At 38.8% G+C, this 24655-nt stretch overlaps 1 protein-coding gene across 1 annotated transcript in view; it reads right to left on the bottom strand.

Moving 5' to 3' along the window:
• Positions 1-936: 936 nt before the first annotated feature.
• Positions 937-24655, bottom strand: part of HTR3B (5-hydroxytryptamine receptor 3B) — a 29021-nt gene continuing 5302 nt past the window's right edge. Inside the window, exons 2-9 of the mRNA XM_074302259.1 lie at positions 22369-22529; positions 12886-12930; positions 12373-12482; positions 11719-11888; positions 10393-10550; positions 3126-3336; positions 2812-3009; positions 937-1178 (exon numbers count right to left, since the gene is read on the bottom strand). Of these exons, the coding sequence (XP_074158360.1) occupies positions 937-1178; positions 2812-3009; positions 3126-3336; positions 10393-10550; positions 11719-11888; positions 12373-12482; positions 12886-12930; positions 22369-22529 (1295 nt within the window). The remainder of the gene's footprint in view (positions 1179-2811; positions 3010-3125; positions 3337-10392; positions 10551-11718; positions 11889-12372; positions 12483-12885; positions 12931-22368; positions 22530-24655) is intronic.

The following is a 24655-nucleotide window of genomic DNA, read 5'->3' on the forward strand; positions in this document are numbered from 1 at the left end:
ATCTGCCGCTGCATGAAAACCCCTGTGAAGTCCGAGGCAAGGAAGAGGTGACCCTAGAAAGAGAAGGCAGAGTTCACGCCCTCAGGGATCTCACAGTCTACTTGGAAGTAGAACATGATCATGCAGGAAAACCAGCCACTTTTTGAAGAGGGTGAGAATATTAATATCAATGAAAGCAATGTAAAACTATATCTCAGTAAGAAAGAGAAGGATAGAACTGAATGCTCACAGGGAGGGGAGAAATTGAGATTTACAAGAGAAATTCTCTTCTGAGCAGTGAAGGGTGTGAAGGTCCTTAAATAAAATAGGAAAAGAAGCTAGAGGATGCTTTTGAATTTGGATTTGGATCTGATGCAATAGACAACAAGATTTCCATGCATAGGAACAGCCTGATTAACATGGTATTTCAAGAAAATAACCCTAACAGTTGCATATATTGGAAGAATGAGAGACTGGAGGAAGGGAGGAACCAAATCTCACCTACTCTAAAACAAAACTGCTTAAATTATGAGTGATGTGGAGGTTGCAAAATTGTGATTTATTGTCAATAAATCATTGGTTTGTATACCTTTTTATATACCTATATACCCAAGGTCACATAAAAATTTCTGGGGTAAAAAGTTTGAGAAGCCCTGCTCTAGAGGAAGAGTGGGGATGAATAAGAGGCTAAGGGGTAAGGGAAAGAAGAATGGAAACTTGGGAGCAGGGAACCCCCATCCTTTGATCCAGAACCAATGTGCTTTCTGCTATTCTGTATTATTTCTCTTGCTCTTAAAAACATTATTTGTTGTAGATGGAAATACAGAAGAGAGCAGCCTGTGGTCTTGTGAACCATTCCTTTTCCCTTTCTGCATCACACACACACACACACACACACACACACACACACACACACACACACACACACACGCTGTGTACACTATAAATATGGCCTGACTAGTTTTGCAGAGAGCTCCACACTGCCCAGAGGGAGCACAGGGTGACTGTGTACCCTCCCAGAACCAGGAGGTAACCCCGGAACAGAAGCCTGTCAAATCGGTACAGCATCCTAAGCCAGGAAGCCTCCTGCTGGGCAGCCTGGTCCAGAGCCTGAATACAGGAGCTGATGGACTGGAGCTGGGCCAGAGCCTCCTCCAGAAACCCCGCCTGTGTCTGATGATCTTGACTGAAGGGAACATCTGGAATGATGGGAGAAAACACCCAAGTAAGTCAGGATTGCCAAGATTCAGTTTCTGCTCCCAAAGCTAAGACCCACCTAAGAAGGTGATATGAAGAAATCTGTAGGGGAAGATCTTCCATCCTTGATAGAGCGGGGTGGGGCTGTGGGGCAGAGTGAAGACCAAATTGTAATGTGCCCTGTTAATTAGCATTCAGTTTAGATAATGTCCTTGGAGTTATTTTTGATTCTTCCCTCTCCTTTACTTCTCACATCCAACAATCTTCTGAGTCCTTTTGTTTCTATTTCCACTTTATTTCTTTTGTCTCTCCACTCCTATTGCTATTATCATAATTCTGATCTTCATGAGCTTTTGCCAGACTATTATTACAGCTTCTTACCTATCTCCCTGCCTCTAATTTCTCTCCATTCTGATCTGGTCTCTAATCTTGCCAAAGTGATTTTCTTAATGCTTACTTCTCCCCTGTGTCACTCCTCTAACCAAAAACCCTCCATGGCACCTAATTGCCTGAGTGATAAAATGCAATTCTTCCACCTGGGATTGAAAATTTAACTTCAGTCTGCTTTTCCAGACATATTGGACTCCTGTCCATACATTTCAAGCTATGTCCTGAAATTGTTCTGCCTTCTGCCTGCTTTCATTCACCTGCCCTATCCCTATTCTGTAAACATTCCTTACAGATCTCCAACTCCTTCAGGGACTAGTTCAAGTGCTACCTTCTATACCAACCCTTTCCTGGTCACATCCTCCTCAAATGTCTAGTAGCCCAATGTCTGGATCTCCCCTTGTCCTTATCACTTTCTGCTTTCTACTATATTTAGCTGTGAATGTGGAGAGGCCATCCTTCCCACAATAGTTGAAGGCAAGGGCACTTTTTATGTTTGTATTCCTAATAACCAGCAAAGTGCCTTCCACATAGTAGGTGTTTGGTATCTCTTTGTTGAATCGACTTAAATGGGGAAAATGCCAAATCCACAATTGTATATCTGAGGGCATCTAGGTCAGATCAATGAGAGTAGATTTCATGGGCCTAGGGGCTGATCCAATTTGTACATTTAGGGCCCTGAAATACTGGATGAAAGACAATGAGGATAGGAAGATTGCCTTGCTTTCTCACATCAAGTGAATATCAAAAGACTTTGGAGTCAAAAGCTAAGGTACTTTAGGTAAGGATATATCTCTTACTCACTTAAAGTTGGGGTTTTTAACCTTTTAGGTGTCACATACACCTTTAGTAGTCTAATAAGGTTTTGTAGACACTTTCCCAGAATAATATTTTTTAAATATATTAATTAAGATTCAAATGAAACTACTTATATTGAAATAGTTATTACAGTATTTAAAAACAAGTTCACAGGCCCTGGGTTAAGAATTCCAGGTCTAAAGGATAAGACACAAACCACCGAAGCCTGTTTTCTAATTCAAATGAGATTAATTAGGAGGGGATCAGGTGGATGGAGCAGATCTCTAGATTCTGAGATGAGTTGATTGAGCTGGAGCCATGAGAGTGTTTCATAGATCTAAAATCCTTAGTATAGATCCATGATGTCCCTTAGGTGTTCTATCAATGTGAATTGATGCTGATAAAAATGAAGCATGGAGAGAAGGTAGGAAACTCCAGCTTCTCACCTACCTGTTGGGGAATCAGCCACCCTCAAAGAGGTTCTGGTCCCAAGGGCACTGTCCTGTGGTCTGGTCCCGGAGGTCTTTTGGAAACAAAAGAGGGGGTGGTCCTGTTCACTGCTTCTCTCTGTGTGGAGGAACTTAACTAGAAGGATAGACTTAGATAAGCTGAGAACCAGGAAGGCCATACAAATTGTGAAGAAGACACCTGGAAAAGAGAATAGGGCAAAGGGTTAGCAAATGCAGTCTCACTTCCTTCTCCAAATTAAAAAAAACAGATGAGGAGCAGAAAAGTTACCTCTATGTGTCGCTAACACCACTCACCAATCAAAGGTGTGCTTCTTGCACTTCTGGGAACCTCATCAGACATGTTGACCTTGAACACTGTGTAGCCCACCAGAATGCTGGTCTTGAAAGTGATCCTTGAGCGGCAGTTTGGGGGTAAGTAGAAGCTGCCTAAATCCACAACCATGAGGAAGATGCTGGGAATCAACAGATTTACCACATGGGCCAATGGTCGTCTGCGGATCACCAGCTGGGAAGGGAAAAGCAATCAAGGAGCATGTCTCCCTTCTGGGCTCCTCAAGCTTATACCACCCTGGGTCCCCACCTCTTTTTAAGAGTTTGTAAGTTGAGGCAGCTAGGTGGCAAAGTGGATAGAGTACCAGCCCTGAATTCAGGAGGACCCGAGTTCTAATGTGGTCTCAGACACTTAACACTTCCTAGCTGTGTGACTCTGGGCAAGTCACTTAACCCCAGCCTCAGGGGGGAAAAGATAAAATAAAATAAAATACTGGAATGTTTCTGTAACTAATGAATATTGAATTTGAAGTTAAAGAATGATTCAAAATAATAATATTTTTTAAAAAAGTTTGTAAGTTTCTGTCCTTCTCTTTTAGAAATGTGTGTGACATTACTCTACCAATAGGGGAAAAGCTTCAGATTTTGGCCTTGTTTAGCTCCATGGAACTGAGATGAATTACCAGAACTATTGGCTGGTGAGGCTGATCAATGAGGTGATGTCTCTGTCTAAAACCCATTGAGCCCTTCCCTCTCCTTGGGATGACCTAGTCAGTCTTTCTCTGCTATGGTATTCTTCCAGCTCAGTTCTAACTTCCACCTCACCAAATTCAATTTTTTTTTTTCTCCTTCTGAGCTTACTTCTCAAAGAAGACACTATGATTTTTGAAGGGTTCTACATTGACAAGAGAAACAAGTCAGGCCAAGAATCATGACATTTTCCAACATTTCCTTCTATTATCTTTATGGGCAGACATTTATGATTCTTTTGGCTGAAAGAAACCTTGAAAGGTCACCTGATCAATTCCTCTGAGTTCTTAAAAAGCCTCCCTTAAATCATCTCAGACAGATGAAAATCTCTCCTTTTTTTGGAAAAATGCCCTCAATTCCTTCACCAGAAAATGAGATTCAATGATAGTTAATAATAATAACAACAACCATCACAATCCTGTTTGCCAGGAAGTTCTTTGTCATTCAACTCCAATTCCATACATTTTTATTAAATATCTATTTTATGCTCATCATCATCATGCTAATGGGAATATAATCCTAAACTGGGTAGGTACTATTATTACTTGCCCCCATTTTATAGATGATATTAATTAAAGTCAAGAAGTTAAGTGACTAATCTGTGGTCACACAGCCATTGATAGGATTTAAAACCAGGTTTTCCTGGTCCCAACCCAGTGCTCTAATTATTGTGCCCTGTTGCCTCTCAACTCAGCCCCTGAGAATGTTTATATCTTAGCTAGGAAGAGAAGGTAATTCATGAAAAATTCATCAACAATTTTCAGATCTAATATCCATAAAATAATTATATTACAGCATAATAACAATGAGCATTTATATAATACTTTAAGGTTAGAAAAGCATTTTACAAATATTATCCAATTTGATCCTCAAAATTTTGAAAGGTAGTACTATCATCCTTATTATAAAGATAAAGAACCTGAAGTAGGTAGTTAATGGCATAATGATAATAATAATAATAATAATAATAATAGCTAATATTTATGTAATGCTTTCTATGTACCAAGCACTGTGCTAAGCCCTTTACATATATTATCTCATTTGGTTTTCACAATTTTTTGGCAGGTAGGTGTTATTATTATCCCCATTTTTCAAATGAGAAAACTGAGGCAGGGGGCAGCTAGGTGGTGCAGTGAATAGAACACCAGCCTTGAATTCAGGAGGACCCGAGTTCAAATTTGGTCTCAGACACTTAACACTTCCTAGCTGTGTGACCCTGGGCAAGTCACTTAACCCCAGCCTCAGAAAAAAAAAAAAAAAAAAAGAAAGAAAACTGAGGCAAACAGGTTAAGTAACTTGCCCAGGATCACACAGATAACAAGTATCTGAAGCTGGATTTGATTCCAGATCTCCATGATTCCAGATATACAGTTCTATTTGCTGTGTTGTCTATATGTCTTGACAGTACAGTTGTCAAGAGATGAGAGGTGGTTTCTTTATTGAGAATTCCTTATAGGGAAGAACTGACAGCTCTAGTCCAAACCCATCCCCCCAACCATAATCTTTAATGTTAAAACTTGAAACTTTTCCATTTTTTCCCAATAGGGAACCAAAAGGTTCAAGAGTATAAAAGAGTTTTCCAATAAAGTCCCATACCCATGCTTTGGGAAGATATTAGTACAATGGTAGCTTTAGCCATAGGTTCTAAATCTATGAGCTTATTAGTGTAATGAAATTTGTCTCCATTGGAGAGAAGGTCATGGGAACAAATGAGGTTAAAACTGTGAAGCACTTGGAGAAAAGTCTTTGGGTCAGTCCTAGTTGTTGGAATTATTATAATTGTTCATTCAGGGTTTTACATGATACATGTTCAGTGGACCCACAGTCTAATTATCGTAAAAGCAGAAGACTGAGGGGTAAAATAGAACCAGAACAAATGGGTGGCAGGTATGGTTTCAAGTGGTCACAACTCCAGAGGTGATGAATTTTTGTCAAAATGGGAATCATGGATGGGGTTTGACCGCAAAGGGAATAGTGTTGGAAGGATACCGGACATGTAATTCATTGCTGCTATGCAGACTGCCCCAGAATCAATTCTGGCAGGAGAGAAAAAAGCCTTTGCAAAGTGGATAAATGAAGAACAAATCTAGTTTTTGCTATAAACTTTAAGTGGGAACCAATTAATTGTGTATCTATCAACATGAAAGATTATTAGATGAAAACTGCCATCCTTGGAGATAATGTTTGAGATTGGCTTGGAATGGAGTGGGATGAATAGATGGGATGGAAACACTCTCCCTCTATGGAGGCAAGAGGACTAGCCTAGACATCTGGAATAAGTCCAGAAAATCTGTGATTGAGCCTGCTTTCAGCTTCCATGAAAGGGGAATATAGAGTGATGTCACAAGAAAGCTGACTTCAGAGATAAGATCCTCTGAGAGCTACTTCACCTTAGGACAAACACAGAGGCAGCATCTAACATGACCCTGGGATGGGGGAGGAGTGGTACCAAATTTGGCTCAGTGAGAAGCTACTGTTTCTGGATCCATCACACCCGGAGCCCATCATTTCTAATGGACTAAAGGAGCCGGTGCCTTTAAATTCCACAGGAAAGGAAGAGAAAGCACTTTAGTTTCAGTCCGTGTTCTCCATTAGACACCCTTCAGGTGTTAGCAATATTATGCCACAATTTCATTATCCATTAAAGCCAGGTAATAATAAGTACACAAAGGTATTTGGAGCCTATTGATGTTAATGAAAGAGATCAATCTAATTCAGAACGTGTGTGCCGAGAGCTCCTTGGAGATGGAATAGGCCCCAAGGTTAGCCTCTAATTGCCTCCTTGATGGTAGACCCCACCAGTACTTAATTTTGCATGACCGTCTTTATGACATAGTTGGAATTTTGACGCCCAGATTCACTCTCCATAAGGAAGCCCATTTTCCTCTCTTCCCATCCCCCTCCCCGACATTCCAATTTTGGAGAGTGCTGGGAAAGTTACTGCCACTCAGATAAGTTCCTTTTTGTCCTTCCTTGGATCTGGCCTGCAGTTTGAGTAAGATCCCACTGAAGGTGCCTTTTTCTTAATATCTTGAGAACTGTCTCCTTTTGTATTTTCTCAGAGAGGGAAAATTGACCCCACTGGTCAGAGTTTAAGTTTTTGTCCATATTATTAAATCCTTGCCAAACATGTTATTGGTATTCCACAAATATAACTAAGACTCCACACCTACTTAAAGTGACTTTGGAGAAGGTTTCTAAAATTATGATTAGTCTTTTATCACTTGTTGATAAGGCTAATGGTACACCAGGCCTTACAGAAAAGAAGAAGCTCTTCTGTTGGATTTATACATCAGATCTGTAGCATGACTCAGATGCCTCTGGAAGGAAAAAAAGGAGAGTGATACTCTTCCCCCTGTAATACTCTTTCTTCTGCTTTCCAGGAATACCAAGTTCTTGCCTGAAAAGCTATAAGGCTGAGAGGAATTGTACTTTGGACCCATTTCTTCTTTTTCTTAAAAACAAAACAAAATAAACAAAAAATACCCCTGCCATACAGGAATCAAATGTCTTTCCTGTTGTTTCTGGGAATCAGTACATCCAATAATGTATTGGAGGCTATTTCCTCTCCTGTGGCTATTGGAACAGGTCCCAGGATCCTTAGAGACATTCTTGTTGAAAGAAATATCTGTTCTCTGGGCCCCCTGCCGAAAGTAGCCCTGACTTCAAAGTGTCATCTGCCCCCTCTAATAAACAATACGTGTTATGGAGCCAGCAGATATGATTGCACCATTAGCTGGGATCTATCTGGATTTCTAGCTCCTTTGATTCAGTGCAAACAGCAGCAGAGTGCAGAAGAATCAAAGGGGCAGCCCATTTACAATAGATTTTTGCTCCCTTATCTTCATCCTCATATCCCTTTCTCTGTGACAATAGTTGGGGTGTAAGAGGGTGATTAGATTAAAAGGGAACACTGATCCATTATTTCAGATGGCCTTTCAACAAGGCGTTCCATTTGCTTCCCTTCAATGAATGCTCTCTCCTCCTTGCAGGACAGCAGTACTAGAGAGCTGAAGGTCCTAGTTCTGCTCTGGAGAGTGAAGAGAAACCAGGGCTCTATCTCACAGACAGTGGGATGTTGAAGTCTCCACACTGTGGGATGGATCTAAATACCTTAGTTAGCTTTCATAAAGGTCTATTGAGTCTAAGAATTAATACAAGATTCAATGTCTAAAGGGAATAAAGCAAGTAAAGGGGGCATGTGAGATCAAATGAGACCAGTATCTAATCATGAATCAAGCTCAATATTAATGGCCCGTGTAGGCCCTCCCATTAGACTGCCCTTCCAACTCCCACACATCCTAAAAACCAGAAATATTCCATGAAAATGACCATATTCTTTTTCACAGCATCCTAGAAGTTTTCTCCTTTACTTGGTCCCATTTTGGTCTCTGGAGCAAAGAAGCTTCAAGGAGGAAAAAGTTTAGAAAAGTATATGGGTTGTGCCTTGGCAATACATACAAAGAGGAAATATGACAGTGGGGCAACTGGGGGAAGAATCTATAGTCAGGACTCCTGAGACCCAGACTCCTGCAAACTCTTGGTGCCTCAGTTTTCTCATCTGAAAAATGGAGGTAATGCTCTTAAGATGCTCCATCTAAGTACTGAGAGGATGAATTGAGAATTGGGTGAAAATGTTGGGCAGAAGTACAAATGACTACTGCTTTGGTGGAGGCTCTGCGTCTGTGTATTTCTCAGTGTGCCGGCCTCGGCTCTGCCTTTGTTTGCCTCCTTCATGCAGTGTAGGTAATGGGGTGTGCATCAGCCTCTGGAGCGCTTGATAGGTGACTGTTCCACCTGGCACGTGTTAGTCCTGTGCATTTCCCTTTAATGCTCTCCATTATTTGGGCTGCATTAATAATGTTTGCAGGCTGATATCTTTAAAATTAATGAGGTGTTTACTCTTATCCAAGAAACTCATCAAAATAAAGGCAAGGAAACGCTTCCTTTTTTCCTTCTTCTAGCAAAAGAGGTGGACAGGTAGTCCCCAGTGCAGTCTTTGCTAAGAAGAGAGGAAATTGAGGCAAACTTGCCGCTGGAAGGCCGATTGCCAGGGTCACAGCTGGCCTCGTGTTAGGTCGTAAGTTTGTATGTGTGGTAAATAGCTGTTGGCCGAATGGCAGTGTATGTGTGGGGAGGGAAGGGAGAAGGCACACTCAGGTAAGAGAGAGTCGCTGGGCTTAACTGGGGCTTGGACATCTGTGGGCGTTCTTCAATAACTCTCAGGAGAGATCTTGTTCCGAGTCACTGTGGAGATTTCCTACATAAGACCTGCATCTTCACCAGAACCAGGAGCTTTGGCAGGTGCTCTTAGGTTAAGTTTAAAGTTTGCGTTCTAAGCCTGTTTCTTGCTGGGTATATCTTATGGGCACAGTGAATAGATCTCATAGGCAACATGCTTACAGCTTCTATTTTTTGGGTCAGTTCTATTGCCTCTCTTGGCATGAAGAATCCATCCTCCCCTCTTTAACAAGCTGTTTTTGATACCGAGTTCTGCTGAATGCTAATAGGCAGGGGCAGGCCTTTTCCACGTGGCCATGTATTTTGTAAAGACACCCAGATGTGGGAACATTATGGACTTTAAGCTAGCTAACAGGGTAAACTGTAATCATTTCATGGGATGTGCAAGCAGGCTACCTTTTTTATCACAGTACTGTTTAAAGGTTTCAATTCTCCCCTAATAAGGGTTTCCTTTGCTGGCTAAATTTCCATACAGTCATGAGTACCCTTAGTGGTCTGAGAACTACAGTTTCTCATCTTAATATTTCACTGATATTTTATAGGGCCATAGGTCATAGATCTGGGGATGGGAGAGACCCTAGAGATTATTTAGTCTAAAATCCTCATTTTACAAATGAAAAAACTGAGATGGGTGAAATGAGCTGCTTATGGTTACACAGGTATAAAGTGGAGAGTCAGGATTATAACTAAGGATCTTTTCAATGCACACTCACTCTATCTCTTGAGATTCTCTGTCAACTGGTTCTTTAAAGTAGCAATGCCAATCATATGAAATTTGTAACTTATATGGAATGAAATAATTATTGACTGTTATTTTTTCATAAATTTTTTTCCATAAAGGGCTGTATTATATATTAGTACTACTTTCAGGGAGATCCTATTTTCTCCAGTCATTCCAATGAGGATTTTGAATATTGTACTAGGCAGGTAATTATTCTATGGTATCTTTGCTCTTGCAAAGCAGTATTGGAAAGCTTTAAGAATCAAGGCCATAGTGAGTTGATTGATTCATTCATTTCCTTAGCCCAGATCTTCTCTTCTCATTCTTATGCTGTCTAAAAAGTGTGCTTTCTCCATTCCTTTGTTTATTTATAAGCTGCCTGTGTCTGAGATGCTGAGTGCATCATGACAGGACTGTGGCTGGAACCTGAGGCTCCAGGATAAAATGGAGCCTCCAAAACTTTGCATGCCCACAAGTGCCCAATTTCTCCTTCTGGGGGCAACTTTGGGATTCCTTTCCCCAAGAGAGAACATCACAGAGAGAAAATGAGCACCCAGAGGAAGGCAGTAAAGCACCTACATGAAACTGAATCTGTGCAAAGTCTCCGGCTTCACTGTACAGGACGTGGTAGGCTGAAGGCACAGAGAGGAGTTCCCATTCGCCATCATTCACGAACATCTTTTTGTCTTTCTTAATGTCTTCTGTGCTCCTCAGGAAGGCAAGATCTACATCTGCCACTGGAAACAACAGAAACCACAGGTCTGCACAGGGCAGGAGAGCCTTCTCCCACCTGCCTGCTTCTCTATCACAGTCCTAACTTTCCCTGCCATCACAATTCACATTGTCATTTGGACTAGGCTCCATTTTACATCCCCCACACTGGGGAATACTGGATGAATACAGCAGGGAGACTGGGGGCTCTTGTCTTTGGGTTAATGGGGAAGGCACTGTGGCTTCCCTGCCACCTACCTCTAGAGATAAGGACTGTCATCATTACTCCAAAATCAGAGGCAGGAGAGAGTACCCTAGGGACCAGGTGGATGCTTCCAGGATTGGATCGGAGCAGAGCTGGGGCCCCAGAACCATAGATCTAGAGAGGGAAAGCACTTCCAAGGTCTGCTAGTCCAATGTCATCATGTTTTAGATGAGGAAGCCTCAGGCAGGTTGGATGACTTGCCACAGAGGCAGAATTTGAAGCTGCCCAAGCAATCTTCTTATTACATAGGCCTGACCTGCCGCTCTCCCCCTCTACAGCTTTCAGTAGCTCCTCATTATTTAGGGATAAAGTAAAAACTCCTCACCCAGGGCTCCGAGGCTTTCTTTTTCAGGTGCCAACCAGCCTTTCCAGCCTACTTTTACACTACTCTGTGGCACACAGTCCAGCCAAACAGGACTCAGACTCCACATGTTTTCTCCCCATTCTGGGCAGACAAATTATTTCCTGAGTTTAGAATGCCCTTTGTCCTTATCTCTACCTGTCCTTATCTGTCCCTCCTCTCCCTCCAAGGCTCTTCTCTTCTTTCCACTAGGAAATTCTTTGCACTCTTCTAAAACTTTGCTATGGTTTTTGCTCCAAATCTCCCCTAGCCCCTTATTGTTTTCTATCTTATATTACACTTATTTAATATATGTTATATCCTCTCCACACACATCACTGTCCAATGTTATTTTCATTAAGACTGTATTGTTTTCATCATTCTTTCCTGGGCACCCAGCACAGTGCCTTGAAAAGATCGGGCACTTAATAAGCAAGTTGAGTTAAGCTGAATTGAATTCAATTGAATAAGCCACTTGATGATAAGGATAAAGTCAAGCAATGACAGATGTCAGCTGTGTTCACTTTGGCATATGTTCTCTCCATAAGAACATTTTCCAGGTAGCTGACCCCCATCTCTCTGAGTTTACCTGTGTGCAGGATGCTACTGAAGGTGAGACTGCAGTTCTGTGTATCAAATGGGAAAGCGTATGTCTCCAAACTGCATGCGGAGACCACCTGGATGGGCTTATTGTTCTTAATGGTCCCAGATGAGTTCACATAAACATAGGGAAGATCAGGTGATTTTTCAATGTCCACGCTACATAAAACACAAGAGAACTTGCTGTTGAATATATGACCTGGGTTGGTTACACAATTCTGATTACACTAAAGGAGGGGTGCTCAGTACAGACCTTGACATATATGACTGACCTCTATAAAGCAGAAAGAGATGGACATTTCCCCTGGGATGATTCAATACTGGCAGTGGTCTCAGTAATGACACCCTCATGAGTTTTCTCTGTAACTCTATTGCAGTGCTATTTCAGTCTCTGAGGGCAATAATCCTATTCATATAGTAACTCAAGCATCCATAATTAAATGGTCATCTATGAAGTCAACTCACTATAAGGTCCATTTTGATTCTAAAATTCTTTTCTTTCTCTAATATATATATACATAATAACATAGTTTTGGCTCAAATGCAAAAACAATAATAAGTTAACTTAGACAAAATAAGTGTCCATTGATCTGAGTACTCTAACCAGTCTATATCCCATGGAAATAGAACTGACTCCACATACAATTCATTGATGATGATATCTGGGGCCCAGATGGCATTCAGTGGAAGGGAGATTTCTCCTATTCCATCAAACATACTGGAGTTCCAAGCTAAAAACTCATCATTCCAAATCTGTAAGAAATCAGAAAAGAAATCTGTCATATTTAGCATTGCTAAAGAGCAGAGAAGAAGCTTAGATTGATAACTCCTGGGGGTTACCAATTGATAAAGTTAATAGATTTCTCCCCTTCCTCTCTAACTCACCACCAATCATAAAGAAAATGGCCAGCCCTAATCTGGAAATGGTGCATTTCAGAGGGTATTAGATAAGGTGAGTTTGGCATTTAAGACCTGGCTAATCATATATCAGACAAATAAGTACTTATTAAGTGTCTACTAGGTGTCAAGCACTATATCTAAGAAAGAGATACATAATAATTGAATAATTCTTTATATTTTATGAAGGTAATTATGGTTTTTTTTTCAGTTCTAGATCAGGAATCTAGCATTAAGAGAAGGAAACATGTTCAGTTACCTCTTGGTACCATACACTAGTCTTTAGTTTTTGATTCTGTGCATCCTGCAGAGTCAAAAAGAAAGAAAGAAACATTTGAATATTCCATTAAATCTCAGAATGTCAATAAATCAGAGACCTAGTTCAATGGTATGTCATTTCAGTAGGAAAGAAATCAAATCTCACCACGCAATTCTGATTTTTTAAGCATCACCTCTACTCTTCTTGGCTCTCTTAAGTTCCCATTTATTATGCACACCTGTCTCTATGAGCTTTACTATATTATCTGTGACAAAATGGCACTTTGACTGCACTTGACATCCTGAACGAATCACTAGTTTCTTTTCCACTCTAATTAGTTACTCAGCCATTAATCAGAATGAAGAATAATATATATTCTTAGCCAATCCTGGGCTAAAAATATAAGACTGAGCTTTTATTTGTAATCAAGATATTATTCATAATCTTTCAAAGTATGTTGTTTCAGCTGCTACAGGCAGTTACTCACATTAAGTCATACTACATATGGATTTTCCTGTTCCGAAAAGAAACTGAATGGACTGGACATAAATAAGGTATATTGTGGATGACATGACAGATACAATTCCCTGAGGCCTGCAATGAGTCAGTGATCATCTTTAAAAACGACTATTTCTCAATATGTGAAGAGAATCCTAAAACTGCTAGGCTACTGGGGGTTGGGACAAGAGGAGGATTGAGGAGGAGAGGGGAAAACAATCTTGAAAGAGTTTATAGGGAATAGATGGGTGGAAGATAACTATTTGTAGTAAAGGAATCTTCATGAACTCACATCTTCCTTTTGCCTCTCAATAATAAACTATTAATGAAAGCTATCCCCTTTGGAGAGAAGAAAATAGGGAAAGAAAAACAAAATCTAAGATGAAGAAATATGAAATGTAGGGTCCTCTTTTGTACATATTCTAACCTGCTGTTTTCATGTCCCACTGTTATTTTGTGGTCTGATTTTGACTCAAAGCCCAGGAACCATTGAACTAGGCAAGAGCCCAGTCTTCCTTTGTGTTTTGTATGGTGTTTAGGACATGCCAGTTCTCAATAAATAACAAATCATAGTTCTTATGTTGGTGTTATGAAAGCACTGGCAAGCAGCCTTTACTAGTTTGCTTTTTTTTCTTTTTCCTGGATTGAAAACATAAGATCAGTTATACAGTTGTTATCCTCCTCCCAACCCCCCAACTTCACTAAGTGTAGCTGTCATTTCAAGTTAATATTAAACCTGGAAAACTGAAGTCCCCTCTGTCATTAAGAAGTGGAAAAAACTGATGCTAAAACATTTCAGGGGAAGAGACAGGGTTTTAAGCAAATGTGAGGGTGCCCTGTTTTGGTACCTCCACAAAGATCAGTCTGAATGGACCATGCTTGCAATCTTTCACGGCCCCTAAATGGATGCTGTGAGACAGGTTTTGGAGACCTATCCCCTAACATTATACAATAGGAAAGGATTGAATTCATCAGCAATTCCTAGTGGAATAGTTTGTAGCCACTATGAAGTGTGACTCTTGGTCAAAATGGGCCAAACTCATGTCCTGACAGTCGGGGTCAGCTCTTTATAATAATATTATAAATTATATTATAAATAATATGATCATTCCCATCAGCTTGAAGATCAGGGAATATCCTTGCACATTTCCCCAAGAAAGTACATTTTGCAATGAAGAACTCTCCAGCTAGAGAGAATAAAGTCTAATGCCATAATCTCTGTTAGGAGATTTAGCAGTTAACTTCAGGACTTTTTGAGAATTTCAGCCTCAAGGTACTTTAATCCTTGCTCTGTCTCTTGACAGCATCTTATTCATAAGAAACTAACTCTTCATGTCAATTAAATGTACATGTTGACCTTTTCCTCATTCCTTTTTAATTGAAGCTGAGAAAGTTCCTTCATCAAATCAAAGAGTCATGAAGATGGGGAGATGGGTCCTTTCATTGTGTTCTCATTCTCACCATTATTTTATCCATTAGATCCTTGATTGTCTGCGGGGATGGTTCCGCACTTCATTTCTCTCTTCTTGCCCACTTCTCTGCTCAATTGCTTTTACTTTCGAGGATTTTTCCCTAATGTCTGCCTAACGGGGGTGGGTAGTCTTCATCTCTCTAAACCCGTAGAACACAATGTCAAAAAAGGGAGTTGGAGGCTAAACAAAAATCTTTTAGTCAAAGGAAACAAGTTTCTCAATGCCAGCTGGTGAACATAATTGGTTCTCTGGTGGCATTATTCACAGATCTTCCCCTGCGTATCTTTTTTTTTTTTTTATTTTCAGATACCTTCCATCTTGCTTGTTAAAAGCAAAGGATATTTCAGAGAATTGGAATTCATTAGTCTTCCTAACAGAGGGAGCCTATTTAGATCTAAATTGGTGGTTAGCAAATATACAGATAATTCCTCCACATTCTTATTTATCTTTCCCAGTTCCGGAGACTATAGAAACAGATGCCTCAACGTCTGGCTGGGAGGCTCTAGTCAATGGACTGGAATACAAAGGTATCTGGGATTCGGAATTGACAAAACTCAATAGAAACAAATTGGAACTCTTCACTGTTGAGTAGATTATCTCTATAATCAGATTTCCCTAAGGTACTCATAATACCCAGATATTCTCAAACAAGACTGTAGTCTTTTATATAAATAAAACAGGAGGCATAGCATCCCGGCAGAAGTGAGGTACAGGGAGGAAAGCTGGGCTATGAGCTCTTCATTCCTAACAAAAGTTATCAGCAGTTCAGCTGCATCTAGCAAGAGCTCTATTTCGTTGGGAGTGGCCTTAAATGAGTAAAATCTGCACAGCATCAAGTCTTTTGAAGCTTTCAAGCACTGATTTCCTGAACTAACTGCCTTGGTTTTAGTCTTCCAATGGGCAATGCAGATTTTTCGTTTTCAGATAAGTGATTAGATGAAAAGCACTTCATAAATCTTAAAATTGTATGTAAATGTGAGCTACTGCAATTTCAGGAATAATCAGACTAGCCAAGACAGACATAAAGACAATAACTAGAACTGATACAACAATTCTTCATTCAAGCAGTCAATAAATATTTATTAAGTACCTACAATGTGTTATCATCTCACCTACTGGAATTTATAAAGGCAAAATATACATTTTAATTGAAAGATAATCGCATGACTATGATATGATCTTTTTTCTCAAGAAGAGATGACATATTCATGAAGAACCATAATAGGACAATATACAAAAAAAAAAAAAAAGCTATAAAAGTTTCAGCAAAGTTCTCTAGTAGTTCAGGTGAGGGAGAGATCATTTTAATTTGGGTAAGGAAGCAGGGATTGGTGGTGACTTTAAAGAAGGTAGCATTTAAAGACTGGGTCTTGAAAGATAGGTAGAAATTTGAAAGATTGAAATAAAGGAAAGAAGGACATTCCAGGCAAAGGAAATAACATTTCATTACACATTTATTGAGTGCCAACTACGTGCAAGGAGCCATATTTGATATCCTCTTGGGACAAAAATACAAAAAAGAAGCTTATTATATTCACTCTTCTGAGCTGATTTAACAGGTACACTAACAAATAAGTAAAATCAAGGACTTCTTTAAGGAGGGATAGGGGACTAATAACTAGGTCATAGGGAATACTTTTTAGGAAAAAATGATTCTAGAGCTGGGCCTTGAAGAAAGATATATATTCCAAGGATGATGAGGAAAGGCATTTGTCACAAAAGAAAGCCATGAGTCAGGAGATAGGATGCTTTGCTTAGGAAACCACTAATAAGACCAGGATTGCGGAAATATAATTTTTAGGAAAGGGAATAAAATGAAATAAAACTGGAAAGGTAGGTTGGATTCTGACTGTGCAGGACTTGAGTTTTAGGCTGAAGCGTTTTTTATTGCATCCTCGAGGCTGTGGGGAAACAATGGAGGTGTTTGAGCAAGAAAGACTATAACCCAGCCAGACCCCTATCACTGCATGGTTCTTTTGACAGCTCTATAAAGGATGAATAGGAAAGAGGGAAAATCAGAAGCAGACATATCAACTAATTATTACAGTAGTCCAAATAAGAAGCTATAAAAACACAGGAGCCAAAAGGAATCTTAGGCTTAATGTAGTCCAACTCTTGTTTTATAGATAAGGGAAGAGGTTTGGAAGGGTTAAGTGACTTGCCCAACATTGGTAATAAGAGGAAGGGAGAGAATAAGCATTTATTAAATATGTACTATATGCCAAGCTCTGCTAAATACTTTACAAATATTATCTCATTTGATCCTCACAAAGATATAAAGGTTTTAATTGCTAAACGGGGACAGAAAAGAACATTTGTGAAAAGCAAATTGAAAAATCATCTGGAGAAGATAGCCAGACTTTCATTAAATGTTGGGGAGAGGCACAAGCTATTTGAGAAACTGAGAGAAAACTGTTTCTCAGTCTCTCTCCCAATCAGCCCAATTCCCAGCAAAACAGCTGCAGCTCCTACCTCTCAGTTTCAACCAGCTCTTGTCAGGGCTAGCTTCTGTTTTCTGTAAACAGTTCCTCCTACCAACAATTATGCCTTCTGACCCCAATTCCATTTAGGTTCAACTTTCTTTCTAGCTCCCATTATTATCTAGTCATTTATGATCTTCCATATCTTGCCCTTCTTCTCCTTCTTCTGTTTTTCATGTCTCAAATCAGGTCCTCATTATAAGATATAGATAGATAGATAGATAGATAGATAGATAGATAGATAGATAGATAGATAGATAGATATAGATATAGATATATATAAAAATAAGATATCAAACTAAAAAAATTCATCTTTTTTTCAGGTGTGGCCCCACCAGTCTTTATACAATCTTTTCATAGTCGCCCAAAAGTTAATTTATTTTTGGTTTATCAATTATCAGACTCAAAACTCTGCAAAAAGTCATATGCTATTGGACTACAATACCCGCAGCCATCATTAACTCAATCAGTGCAGTGCCTTCAAATAGATCCTTTTGGTACATTTTTCAAAAAGGGCATTTCTCTCTTAGGTTCTCAGAAAAGTCTCTACTCAGGAATTTATCAGAAAGTCTGTTTCTTTTCAAAATGATTTTGTAATTTTTCCTTACACAAATATTCTTTTTCTGTCCTTTTTGTTAGCTATAACCTCAACTGAAATTAAGAAGTTTGAAAGACAGGATGATTTAATCAGGAAAAATCATGAATTTCATTTTTACATATGATGAGTTTGAGATACTGATGAAGAAAAGACCACTGCACAGTTTATAATGCAAGGCATAGAGCTTGAAAGCATGGAGTATGCTTTTTAATTATGGGGGTATGCTTGAGCTGGAACAGACTTTAAAAAATCAATTGTTAAATTTTTAGCATGAGGATTTATTTATACTTTGGAGATTGGCAAACACTGAAAATGCAGGATTTGTTAGGGTCCAAAGTGAAACAGGAGCAATTCTATCTTATCTTAAATCATATGAGACTAGAGGGAAAAAAAGAAGAGAAAAGTAAGTCTTACTGCCTTAGCTAAGGCTAAACTATGTAGTTACACAGTTCATATGATGTTTCCTTGGCCAAGTTGTATTGATGATCCAATCTGGCCAAGCCTGTTAAATAATGCAGTGATAACTCTGACAAAATTTCCAAGAAGCAGTGTCTCTTATACATTGAGGAAATGTCCCTGGGAGACCGGGGCTCCAAATTTACACATAGGAAGCTGTCTCAAAGGAATTTCAATTTAGAGCTTGGTTAACGCTGGGCCTTTCTTAGGGGGCTATTAGCTAGAATTAAATTAAACATCTTCCAGGATCTTCAGTTCACCTATTTTGTGCATGAAAAAGAGGCTGGAAAAACCTTTCCCCTACCTTTCCTATTATTACAAAGGACAACATTATCCTTTCAGTTCCTCAGGCTCACAACCAATCAGTCATCCTGGATTCCTCACTATCTCTCATCCGTCATCCCCCATATCAAATCTATTGCTAAGGTCCATTGATTTCACCTTTGTATTATTTCTTGAATATGGCCCCTTCTCTCTGACACTGCCACTTCTCCAGTGCAGGTCCTCATCACCTTACACTTGGCTAATTGCAACAGCCTGTTGTTAAACCTGCCTGCTTCAAGTCTCTCCCAGCTCCAATCCATTCTCCATTCATCTATTAAAGTGATTTACTTTGTGATTGTTTTTCTTTTTTGGAAATGCTATTTTATTTTTTCCAATTATATGTAACAATAGCTTTCAACATTCATTTTTTAAATTAGATTTTAAGTTTCAAATTTTTTTCTCTTTTTCTTCCTCCTATCCCCCTCCACAAGCTGTCAAACAAACAATCAGATATAGGTTAAACATGGACAATCATATAAATATATTTCCACATCAGTCATTTATGATAGAGGAAAAATAGCAAAAAGTAAAAGTCACTCAACAAAAGTAAAAATAGTATACATCAACCTACATTCAGACTCAATTCTTTTTTCTAGATGTGGATAGCATTTTCCATCATGAATTAAAGTGATTTTCTTAAAATGCAGATCTTACCCTCTAATTCAATAAACTCTAATGGCTCTCTATCATTTCCAGTATCATTCAATCAATTAATAAACATTTGTAAAGTTACTGTGCCAGGCACAGTGCTAAGCATTAAAGATACAAAAAGCAAACAAACAAACAAACAAACAAACAAAACCTAGTCCCTGTCCTCAAGGAATTTACAATCTAGTGGAGGAGGCTATAAACAAAACAAATATATACAAAGCAAGTTATGTTCAGGATAAATAGGAAATAACTACCAGAGGGAGGGCATTTTCATTAAGAGGGGTTAGAGGAAGCTTCCAGTAAAAGATGGGATTTTAGTTGGGACTTAACTGTATACAGAGAGATCAGTAGTAGAACCAGAGGAGGGAAAGCAAGAGGGACAGATTCAGAACCTGGAACTGAGAGATGGAGTCTTGTTTTTACAATAGCCAGGAAGCCAGTGTCACTTTATTGAAGAGTATCTGTTGGGAAGTAAAGTATAAGAACACTGGAGAGATAGGAGGGGACTTGACAATAAAGGACTTTGAACACCAAACTGAGAATTTAGTAACTGATCCTAGAGTCAAGGGAACCATTGTAGTTTATTGAGGTGAGGTGAGGGATTCTTTAGCCACTTCAGTGGTTGAGTGGAGGATGAATTGGAATAGGAAGAAACTTGAGACAAGCAGAGTCACCACCAGGCTATTACAGTAATCAAGGTGTGAAGTGATGGGGGTCTGTATCAGAATGGGCCAGTGTCAGAAGAGAGAAAGGGGCATATTTAAGAAATATAAAAGGGCATATTTAAGAAATATTGCAAAAATGAAATTAACAGGTCTTGGCAACAGATATGATATGGAAGGGTGAGAGATAGTGAGGGACCTGGGATGATTTCTTTATTACAATCCTGAGGGACTAGGAAGATGGTTTTGCCTTCTATAGTAATAAAGAAGGTGATGGGGGAGGGTTTAGGAGATAGATAATGTTTTCTTTTTGACATGTTGAATTTAAGAAATCTACTGAATATCCAGTTCCATATGTCTGAAATGGACTTGGAGATGTGAGATAGAGGCCAGCAGAGAGGTAGGGACAGGATAAGATTAAATATAAAAAACTGTCATTCAATGCCCTTCATAAGTTAGTCCCCAACTCTTCAGTCTATTTATACTTTACTCTCCAATATATACTCTTCAATTCAATGACATTGGTCTCATGGATGTTCCAAGAAAAGACATACCATTTCCTGGCTCCAAGGCATTGTCCCTGGCTATGTATCATGCCTGGAATGAGTTCCCTCTTCTGCTCACCTACTGACCTCTCTGGCTTCCTTTAAATCCCATATAAAATCCCTTTTACTGGAACCATTTTCCCAATCCTTCCTAATTCTAGTCTCTCCTCTGATAATGATTTCTGATTTATCCTTCATATAGCTTGCTTTGTATATTTTTGCTCTTTTTTTGCATGTAAGGTCTTTGATAGCAGAGAGAATCTTTTGTCTCTTTTTGTATCCCCAGTATTTAGCACAGCGCCTGGCACATAGGAGGTACTCAATAAATGTTTATTGATTGTTTGAAAAGTACAACTGACAGGAGAGTTCTGCTTTTTTCCTTTTTTTTTATAACAACATGAAAGATGTCATTTAATTAGGCTAGGGCTTCATTAAACATGACAGGAAATCTACATTAAAATTAGCCTAAATAACAAGTACAACAATAACAACAACAACAAAAAAAAAAACCTTTTTTATAACTGATATCATTTAAATGTAAGTTTTGATTTCATTTTCTTTTTGTAAAGCTTTTTATTTTCAAAACACATGCATAATTTTCAACCTTCACCCTTGCAAAACCTTGTGTCCCCCCAATTTTTTCTCCCTCACTTCCCCTTCCCCACTTCCCTAGATAGCAAGTCATCCAATATATAATAAACATGTACAATTTTTCTATACATATTATCATGCCATACAAGAAAAATCAGATCAAAAAGGAAAAAAAAATGAGAAAGAAAACAAAATTGCGCTTATTTTCTTACCAGTTTCAATGTCCAGTGCTCATAGAATAAATCAAGGTAAAGTTAGATTCAAAGCATAGAACTTAAAAGCTAATATATATCATTTAAAAATATACAATCTCTCATTTTAAAATAGTGGATTTGGCAAAATCTACTTTTAAACTAATCTGAGGCTTGAGTTATGTGAACTGTTTCCCTCTATTATCTTGTAATTAGGAAATCTGTGACTAAAAGCACTAACAAAAAACCACAACTCAGCACGAATTAGCTCCACCCAGCCTCAGGCAACATCTTAGAAACAGATTTTAAGTATTGAAACACTTTATTCATTTTACATACATGGCAGTATTTCATTATTCCTAATTTCAGATGATGACAAGTGAATATGTTAATTGCATTATCAATAGACTTAAGCTTTGGCTAAATACTTAAAATTTAAATCTGGGGCTAGGAATGGGCAAGATAAGCAAAACTCACACACAGAGTAGAGGGTCATGATAAGGTTTTTTGTTGTTGTTGTTGTTGTTTTTAATATTACCTTTTGAAAATGTGCATATTTTAATCTAGAAAGTGCTGTTGCCCATGACAGGCACATATTTTATTTTGTGATCATTCGTGTCATGAGTAAAAGAGAAGGTAGATGACTATGGTTGTGATACAATTATTCTTTTTATAGGTAATTCTGTTTTCATATTTTTATGAGGGAAGGAGAGCATGTATAATTTTCAAACTCTGCTCAAGGTTCACAAAAGCTTAGTCCTAGCTTAGAGAATCTTCTTTGTAAAACATCTTGAATTTGTACTGGCTAATTTCTCTAAGGTTTGTCTGTCCCTCGGTATCAGGCTTTGCCTAGTGGGAATTTTGATCCAGACTTTCCTCTAGCATGTACCTAGTAAACCTTCCTTCTATTTCACCTGGAACCTCCTTTATATGGCGCCCACTATGTTTGGGTATGATTAGAACACAAGTTTTATAAAGAGCTACCAGATATAAAGTCAAGAGAGATGATTCTTACCACATCCAACACAGCATGAACCAATAAATCCAGGTAAACGGTTGTGACCTGAGTCCAGTTTTGAACTGGTCTCACTCCTTTGGGATAGTTCTGTAGCAACTTTTGGGTCAAGTGATGAAGAGTTGAATTGCTGAGATGATGAGTATCTGTGGATAGGATACCTGAAAGAAAGCCTTGGCCATCAGTAAGAGGTGAGAATGAGAGAGAATACGAAATACCACATGCAGATCTACTCTTTAATAAGAAGAGAGAATAGGAGGCATTGAAGAATGTAGGGCACCAAGAAGAAACTTTCTGAGGGGTTTTAGTGGTTTCAACATTTAGTAGCACTTGATAGAGTTGACATTTTTCCTCTACCATTTTCAGTCTAACACTTATCTCTGGGTGGTTATTGTGAAATTATAAATTCACTGGTATTTCTCAGCTATTTAGAGTCTCAAGGTTCCCTACCCAGGGCAAAATCTTATGACAAGAACAAATGAATCTATACATCATGTCAAAGGATGTGAATTTTACTATTTTGCCAATGTTTCTACTTCTTTGCAGGAGTCCCAGGATTAATAGTTATTGGAAATAAAATTCCTTCTCATCCTTCAAGAATCTATGTGAAAATTGGCTTTATATTGATTGTTAGTGGTCAAATGGAAACAACATCATCTTGGACCTTCAAAATCTCCTTTTGGCAAAATTGAACTTTTATTTAATTCTTTCTTTTAAATGCTACATTTATTCTTATTAGATTTTTATTTCATATTCTACTGATCTCATTGAACAAATAAAAAAAAAACTAGCATGAAGAATGTTGTTATTATCAGGAAGACAAGCCAATTGAAAAGTGAGAACAAGAAGATATAGCTGTTGTCAATATCCATAAGGAGGGCATTAACCTTCCTCTGAGGCCATTGGTAGGCAATTTATAAAACCAGAGCTCTTCCAGGACTCTAGGCTGCTATTGCCTGTTCTATAATGTATCGACAGGAGGGTAAGTAAGGCAGTCCAGGGAGCCTTCACTGTGGCAGAGGAGCGCACTTCCTAGGAATCAGGGGTTTTGTTCTTGTTCAATCATTTCAGTTGTGTTTGATTCTCTGGGACCTCATTTGGGGTTTCCTTGGCAAAGAAACTGGATTGATTTGCAGGAGCCTGAGAAGGAAAATTAACACTATAAATTCTACCAATCCCATAACCCTATAGGATTTGATAATACTTAAAATTAAAGGGGTGCTGCTTAACTAGTGATACAGCAAAAGGACTCCATAAGTGTGATTGCTGATAATTCCATCTGTTCATATTTAACTATGATAGCATCACTTGTGATTTTTGTACCAGTGTGTCAAGAGGATTAGGAGCAAACAATGGTTTTTGTAGGCTATTATAGGTTGGCAATCATCACCCTGACCTAGATTGGAATTCTTCTGATGGAGGAGGACAGCTTTTGCTGGAGAACTGTGGAAGTGAAATCTGAAAGCTTCAGGCATTCCTATCAGAAGAATGTGGGGACTCTGACAGGGAAGATGGGCTTTGATAATCTATTTTTCAATGAATTCCCAACTGTGAATTATTTTGATCTAGGAAGAGGCAAAGACTGAGTGATGTGTTACAAAAAGACAATTTCTTAAAGTACTCTTTAGCAGGACATCCTATTGTTTGGGAATTTGAAGCATAAAACAAAATGAATACCTATAAAGACAAAAAGAAAGTTTTTATATCAGACTAAGTGGAGCTACTGGGGTAGTCCTATATAGCCAGAGGACAATCAGAGACCTAAGTCCACAAAAAGGATTTGGTACTATTATACTGGTCAGCAGGCTTCCAATGTTTTCCTCTAATAATCCAGAGTGACAGGGCCAGTGAGTTCAGGACAAGAACCACAGAAGGCAGGGGAGAGCCAGGCCTAGACAAGAAGCCAGTTTGAGACATCTTCCAAAACTCCAAGAGAAGAGCAACAAGAGGGTACTGTACATTGAAATATTGACATGCATGATACAGACCTTTAGTAGCTTGTGGCAACTTATAATTGGGATGGTGGTTAACCAGCAACCAATGGTTTGGGGCCAGTGAATAGGGGAATAATAATTCTAAGCTAAAGCTAAAACAGGCTCACCAATCCCTTCCAACCTCCCCAGCCAGAAAGGAGAAGGGACCTTATGAGAGCTGAATTTGGAGACTTAGGTTTGAACTTTCGCTCTGCTACTTCATAGTTATGTGATCTTGTTACAATAGTCACAGTAACTGATAGGTGTATATGTGTGTGCATGAAGATACATGTACATAGATTATTTCTAGCATC

Source organism: Sminthopsis crassicaudata, chromosome 3 (genome assembly GCF_048593235.1).
Source record: "Sminthopsis crassicaudata isolate SCR6 chromosome 3, ASM4859323v1, whole genome shotgun sequence".
NCBI lineage: Eukaryota > Metazoa > Chordata > Mammalia > Dasyuromorphia > Dasyuridae > Sminthopsis > Sminthopsis crassicaudata.